This window comes from Glarea lozoyensis (assembly GCF_000409485.1).
Source record: "Glarea lozoyensis ATCC 20868 chromosome Unknown GLAREA3, whole genome shotgun sequence".
Classification (NCBI taxonomy): domain Eukaryota; kingdom Fungi; phylum Ascomycota; class Leotiomycetes; order Helotiales; family Helotiaceae; genus Glarea; species Glarea lozoyensis.
Window position 1 is genome coordinate 1,781,062 of NW_007360998.1, and position 7,388 is coordinate 1,788,449.

General features: G+C 45.3%; 3 protein-coding genes across 3 annotated transcripts; 2 read left to right on the forward strand and 1 right to left on the reverse strand.

The window, feature by feature from the left end:
• Nucleotides 1-18: 18 nt before the first annotated feature.
• Nucleotides 19-2,216, forward strand: GLAREA_00572 (Subtilisin-like protein; the record flags this gene model as incomplete). Its single annotated transcript, XM_008085330.1, has 4 exons — nt 19-233; nt 326-589; nt 637-1,129; nt 1,185-2,216. 4 exons carry the CDS (start codon nt 19-21, stop codon nt 2,214-2,216), a joined length of 2,004 nt encoding a protein of 667 aa, XP_008083521.1.
• Nucleotides 2,217-2,708: 492 nt separating this feature from the next.
• On the forward strand, nt 2,709-4,220 carry GLAREA_00573 (WD40 repeat-like protein; the record flags this gene model as incomplete). Its single annotated transcript, XM_008085331.1, has 1 exon — nt 2,709-4,220. One exon carries the CDS (start codon nt 2,709-2,711, stop codon nt 4,218-4,220), a length of 1,512 nt encoding a protein of 503 aa, XP_008083522.1.
• A 342-nt stretch (nt 4,221-4,562) lies between these two features.
• GLAREA_00574 (Class I glutamine amidotransferase-like protein) lies at nt 4,563-5,246 on the reverse strand (the record flags this gene model as incomplete). Its single annotated transcript, XM_008085332.1, has 1 exon — nt 4,563-5,246. The coding sequence occupies one exon, from the start codon at nt 5,244-5,246 to the stop codon at nt 4,563-4,565; it is 684 nt and encodes a 227-aa protein (XP_008083523.1).
• Nucleotides 5,247-7,388: the final 2,142 nt, after the last annotated feature.

Below are 7,388 nucleotides of genomic sequence, written 5' to 3' on the forward strand. Positions count from 1 at the left end.
ACTTCCAAGTGTGTCAAAATGAAGACCGCTCTTTTCGCCGTTGTGGCTGCTGTCCTCGTGGCATCTGGCAATGCAATTCCTACTCCTTCAAACCATGTGTTACACGAAAAGAGAACGTCATTGCCTAGACCGTGGGTCAGAAGTAATCGTGTTGAAAGAGATGCAATTCTCCCAGTACGGGTCGGACTAATGCAAAACAATCTTGAGATTGGTGAGGATCTACTGATGGAAGTGTAAGTCTACCTTTTGTACCTATCCAGCATGGAGCCTCCTTTTATCGGAAACGTTCCAATTGAGATGGGTCTGGAGACTAACTAATAGACAGTTCGCATCCATCATCCCCAAAATACGGCAAGCACTGGACGCAAGAGGAAGTCCATGACATGTTTGCTCCATCTACGAGCGTTGTCCAAGAGGTTCGCGATTGGCTCGTATCATCTGGTGTAGCAGATACTGTGATCGTTCACTCCGAGAATAAAGGATGGCTAGCTTTCGATATTCCAGCATGGAAGGCGGAGGAGCTCTTCCACACCGAGTACCATGAGCATTTTCATTCTGCATCTGGCAAGGTCACTGTTGGTAGCGACGAGTAAGTGACAAACCAACAACAAGAAGGACAATGCTAATTTGCCAAAGTTACTATATTCCCGAACATATTCGAGAACATATCGACTATGTCACCCCCGGTGTCAAACTATCCGCTCCCTTGACAAAGAGTAAAGTAAAGCGCGACGTGCACAAGGGACATTACAAACCAGGTCCGTTCAAAAAGCAACCTCCGAAATGGACAGGCCACCCGTGGCCAAAACCACCAGGAGCAGGTTCGCTGCCCCTCAATCTGCAAGGTTGTGATAGAAATGTTACCCCAGCTTGTCTGAAAGCATTATACAAAATCCCAGATGCCCATCGGAGTGATCCAGCAAATGTTATGGGACTTTACGAAAGTGGTGATACCTATTCGCAGGAGGATCTGAATTTGTTCTTCGCCAAATACGCCCCAAATGTACCACAAGGAACTCACCCAAAGTTGGACTCCATTGATGGAGGTCAAGCTCCGGTCGCACCTAACAGCGATTTCAACACTGGAGAAAGTGATATTGATATGGATATCGCCTACTCTCTGATCTATGTGAGTCTCGTCCTGTAGTCGTAAGAGTTCAAATGAGACTAATCAGTTCGAATAGCCACAAAAGATCACCCTTTACCAAGTGGATGACAGTGTTGAAGCTTTCACAGATGGTGGTTTCAATACTTTCCTCGATGCGCTCGATGGTTCGTACTGCACATACACTGCATACAATATCACCGGAAATTCGCCTGGTGTAGATGCAGTCTACCCGGACCCAGCGCCAGGAGGTTACAAAGGCCCTCTTCAATGCGGTGCCTTTAAACCTACCCGAGTAATCAGTGTCTCGTACGGAGTCTCTGAATTCGACGCTCCGGTGGCCTACACAAAGCGCCAATGTAACGAGCTTCTCAAGTTAGGTCTTCAAGGTGTGACTTTCCTCTGGGCATCTGGAGATTATGGAGTTGCTTCATTCCCCGGAGATGACAACGACAACGGATGTCTTGGTACCGATTCAAAGGTCTACAATCCCAGTTTCCCTACCTGTCCATACGTCACAAATGTTGGTGCCACTCGACTCTACGAGAATCAGACAGTTTTGGATCCAGAATCTGCACTTCAAGCAAACCTTGGAGGGTCTGCTTCTCTATTCGCATCGGCTGGTGGATTTGCGAACTATTTCCCAGTTCCGTCGTACCAGAAGGTAGCAGTTGGGAACTACTTGAAATACCACAACCCAGGGCTTCCATCGTACGTCGCGAATGCTGATGCCACAAACATTGGTGAAGGTGGTGGGGTCTACAACAGAGCCGGTCGTGGATTCCCAGATGTCTCTGCCAACGGGGCGCTCTTCCGCGCATTCAATGATCTTTCAGATCTACATTTCTACGGCACCAGTCTTGCGGCTCCAATCTGGGGTAGTATCGTGACGTTGATCAATGAAGAGAGAACAGCTATTGGAAAAGGTCCAGTTGGATTCATTAATCCGGTACTTTATGCTAATCCGTGGGCCTTTAACGATATCAAGAATGGTAGCAACCCGGGATGTGGTAGTTCTGGTTTCAAAGCGGTTGATGGATGGGATCCTGTGACGGGTCTTGGAACACCAGCATACCCATCTCTACTGAAGCTGTTCTTGAGCTTGCCATAATCCTTGTAGATGTAAACAATTAGCAAGAAATTCCATGATTTATGAAGAACGTGATGCCCCCTGTTTGAAATTTACTTCGTAGACCTAAAATCTCTTCAATCTTCTTGCAAGGAAGTCGAGTTTCAAGTTAGGCTATCGAGGGAAAAACCTCGAAATACATGTCCTTGACCATAATGAGCATCCTTCAGGAGGGTGTAGCATTATCTCGAACATGTGAGCAAATGTTGTCCGGCTTGTTATTGAGTGATTGTCGCCAAGAACAAAGTCTTCGCCACGGAAGAACTCCGGTTTTGTCAGCCAAAAAAAGTTCCAAGGTTCCTTGAACATCAACAACGATTTCAAATCAAAGTCGAAGACAAGGGAACAAATCGACGCGAACCGCCGACTCAAAGATCTCCATAAGAAGCACAGAAATCCACACAGAAATCCAGTTTGTCAATCTTCTGTCTGCAACCTATAGCAGACGTCGCACTCCCTCCAAACCTCATCGCAATGTCTTCGTCCCACCCCCACCAAGATGAAGATCCCCACCGCGGGGTCGACGAGAATGATGAAGAAGAGGAGGCAATGCTCGACCCAAACGATGCTGCCGAGGAAATTGTTGACGATGGGGACGCTGCTATGGACTCTGGCTCGGAAGATGGCGGGGAGGACGAGATAATGCAGGAAATTCATTTACAAAACGATTCCGCCGCGCACTTCGACAAATTTAAAGATAGCATTTTCACCATTGCACAACACCCCAAATTACAAAATATAGTGGCTGTTGGTGGAAGTGAAGGTGAAGATGCTGGTGGTATTGGTTATATCTTCGATTCGACGCCTGAGCCTTCACCGGTGTTGCCAGCTTCATATCAAAGTAATCCAAACGAAAGGGTGGAGAGAAAAGGGCTCGAGCCGATATTTACATTAGAGGGACATACGGATTCGATCAATGCGCTTGCCTTCACATTTCCTGCGGGCGAATTTCTGGTTTCAGGGGGGCTAGATGGGAAGCTAAGAGCATATGCTGAGCAGAAGGGAAACTGGTCGTTCCTGTCCGAGGCACAGGAAGTTGAAGAAATTAATTGGTTGGCGCCATGTCCAAGTCCGACTTATGCTAACACTGTAGCGCTTGGAGCAAACGATGGCTCTGTTTGGGTTTATACTATCTCGTCAGATCCTTCAGCGCCTCTGCAGATTGTCCAATCATACTTTTTACATACCGAATCATGTACAGCTGGAACTTGGTCTGCGGACGGCAAGCTTCTGGCGACTGTTAGCGAAGACGGCTCGCTTTATGTATGGGATGTGTTCGGAGAAGCATCCGCTGCAGGATTGACTCAAGACAATGGGCAGACTGTGGTTGGTCTCACAGCATTAGATCAGAGATTTGCTGTCGAAGGAGGATTATTTAGTGTTGCAATCGCACCGCAAGGAGCATTCGTTGTTGTGGGTGGTGCGGGAGGAGCTATCAAAGTAGTCGGACTGCCTCGGCTTACTTCTGGAAACGCCGCATCTAGCTCGAAGGCGAAAGGAAAGGGAGGCAAGGCCGCTGGAAATGCTTCCGCATCAGCGGGACAAGCTGGCCAAATTCTTGCTGATATTCAAGCACAAACCGATGGAATTGAGACTCTCTCGTTTGCTCCCCCGCCTCTTACTCTGCTCGCGGCGGGTAGTGTTGATGGGTCAATTGCTCTTTTCGACTCGGCGCATCGCTGGGCAGTGAGAAGACATATCAAAGAAGCTCATGAAGAACACTCTATCGTGAAGGTCGACTTCGTGAAAAATCAGCGGACAGGAGGCTGGCTCCTCACAAGTTGTGGTATGGATGGCGTTGTAAGGAGATGGGATACACGAGGTGGAACTGGTATGGCAAATTCGGGCTTTGTTGCTGAATGGAAAGGCCATAGAGGAGATGGAGAGGGTGGTGGTGTTTTAGGATTTGTTCAAGGAGATGGCAATAGAATTATCACCGCTGGTGATGATGGAATTAGCTTGGTGTTTGATTCACCTGTCGCTTGAGGTGTATGAGCTATTTGTTGGTTAAATGTGAGAAAGACTTATTTGTTTATAGAAAGTAAAAATTGGAATACCCGATCGTTGCGCATAATATGGCTTGTTAATTTCAGCTTCTACTCGGAAATCATGGAAATAAGCTCGCTACACGATTCTGACGTACATCTGCTAAGCATCTAAACCCTCCGCTAATCTTTTCTCGGGCGTTCAACGATAACTTTCTCGCTACATGGCCATAGTATCGTCAAATTCAGATTGAGAATGATGAAAATCCAATCATATTATCTTCTTCATCAGATCAGCCATACCACGGTTGGCCTCGTCCAAGAAACTCACTTCCATGTTACTTCACAATACAACCCCTTCTCTTCGATTGTACTGCACAGTCCAAGCCGCCTTCTCCATCTTCTCTTTCCCAAGTACTTCCCCAATCACAAACAACGCCGCATCCATGCCAGCACTGATACCTCCTCCAGTCACAATCCTCAAGCCCTTCTCCTCATCAATCGGATTCGCCACGAATCTCTCTTCATGATACACCTTCCCACCTTGCGGTTCCAAGATAGTTTTCAATTTCTCGGTGTAAAGCGGATGAGTAGTAGCGCTCTTCCCAGCCAACACACCAGACTCAGCAAGAAACAACGATCCAGTACACACACTCATCAAAGTCCTCACACCGCCATCCTCTCTTTTGGGCAGCTCACTGAAAGTTTTGATAAGAGAAATGGGTTCCGCTCTTGTAGGCAACACGTTCTGGCTTCCGCCGCCGGGAATCAAGAGGATGTCGAACTCGGCTAATTTTTCGTATGCCTCTTCGAGCGTGAGGTCTATGTTGATGGATAGTTTGGAGTGAGCGATGATATTGGGTTCGCCGCTTGTGATAAAGTTCTCGAACGCGGGCGTTCGGAGCTCTGGGTTGGAGTCTGGACCGTGACGGCCCCAGGAGAAGATTTCGTAGGGGCCGATTAGGTCCATTGGGTCGAATGAGGGATGAACATGGCAGAGGACTTTAAGAACTCTTGGAGTTGTCATCTTTGCGAAGAGGTCAACGAAGTTGATGTTTGAAGTGGTTAGAGAGTGTGGGTCGTTGTGGTTTCGATGGCCGTTCAATTGCTTATATAGTAAATATCCAACATAGTCTTACTCCATCAAGCACTTCTACATTGCAGCAATCAATGTGAGTCACACATCCCATGCGTTCTTCTATACGCCCTTTCCAGACATTTGTTGACCGGCACAACACCTAGACCAACGGATGTAAATATATGAATTCTCACCCGGACTGAATTATCCCGAATCGGATATACGGAGATAAATTTTTAGAAATGCTGGGGAAAAGTTCAAACATGCCACATTCATGTTGCTATCTCCTTATTCGTAGTTGCAACAAGTTTCGCTAAATGTGCTTCTCAACTAAAGATTTTACTCTGAGATTGCCACCCATTTATGACAGCGGGTAAACTCTTCTGGGGGTTCCTTGCAAATAAATAATGAAATTTTCCCCACACAACGCGACATTAGATAACGTCTTGACAAGAACAAACTAAATGTGTATTTAGCTCGACTATGTTCTCGAATTCATGTCTCTAGACCTAGCAGCGGATGTTGGAATAAGCAAAAGAAAACCAAAACAATACAACAGCAGGTATTCGCTGGTGGTCACCCACCCAACTACTAATCTGCCGATCTAAGGCTTGTGTATGGCAGAGCGGACGGGATGCCCAATTCTCCTTAGTCTGTGGCCGCATGTGACAGAGATGTTCCAAACAGCACATATATACAATTTTATTTATGGAACGTGGACTATTATCTTCGTTCTGACACTGCAGTAAATCTAGAAGAATGAGGTTATCATTTTCGGCATCATGGAGATATGAATTGCGTATCACATTTGGTCAGATAATGGACCCAACTTGACGAAAATTGCAATCGAATTGCGTTTTGCCGGAGAAAGAGCATGGAGAGCACTGCAACAATCATGTATTTAAGGCACTAATGTAACTTTTAAGTGCTTGGAGTCCATCGTGATTTACGGTCAATTTCTCATTAGTACTTCTAAAAAAACAATATTGAAACGTCTGAATTCGGTTTATGTTAGTAAATCTCGATATTTCAAGAACATGCGCTTAAGCGAGTCTACATATTATAGTGTACGTTTGACTTACAATACACTTGCCCTCTTTAAGCTAGGATTGTATTGAAAGATGGTAATAATCTGTTGTATTAACTCTTTGTTAAAATGGATAGTGCAGACCCATTTTCTTTCCCCTATTTCGTGAAGTGTTAAAATTGGCCGGAACAAAATGTTGGATTTTGTTGAACTGAGTCACTAGTGAGTTAAATAAATCTCTCTATCAGGACCTGAGTTAATTTATTTTGGTTTAATTCAAACTTGATTCCATTTATGATGAAGTCTCTTTTATGCGTCTTAAGTATTCCATTGGGTTGTGTTTTAAATTACGGCAGCACTTTTCTGGAAAACATTTCAATTCATTAATTTCAAATATACTTCGGACACTGGCAACATCTCAGCAATAGGATCTATGTCACAGAGACAGGACCCCTGAGTACTAATAGATAGCATGATGGCTGAAATCATTGCTTCTTGTCATCACATTCTCATCAATTTCTCTATTCTAACTTGTCATGTGAGACAACGTGTTCATTTTTAGACATAGCGAGATATTGGCATGTAAAACCCCTAAACATATCTTGTTACTACCTCATCCCATGAGAGTATTACTAAGTAGTTACAAATAGCCACAATCATTGAGGCTTTCAAGGCTGATGTGAATAATAACTCACTGTTACTTTCCTCGGTGAAACGGAGGATTGATAACAGCGAGTCCACGAATGAATACGGCGAGGCGGACAAGGCAAACTTCCTACTATTGAAGTTTGTCATCGTCCGAGTATAGGAATAGCTCTTCGAATTTTAGTAAAGCACTTTATAAGTAATCTCGCTTTCCCAAAAAGGTGGGGCGAGTCGCGAGGTGCTTATTGAACACAATGTAGCCGAAACCCCGTCATCCATACGTCCGAAAACGGAGAATCTGTTAGTATTGAATATGCCGTTCGGCCCCCGAATGTAAGCCACTGTGACGTCTAGACGCTTAGGCAAGCAGCCTTTTGACTTGGAAAAAGAAATCCGAAAAGATGAGGCTGCAGTGATGT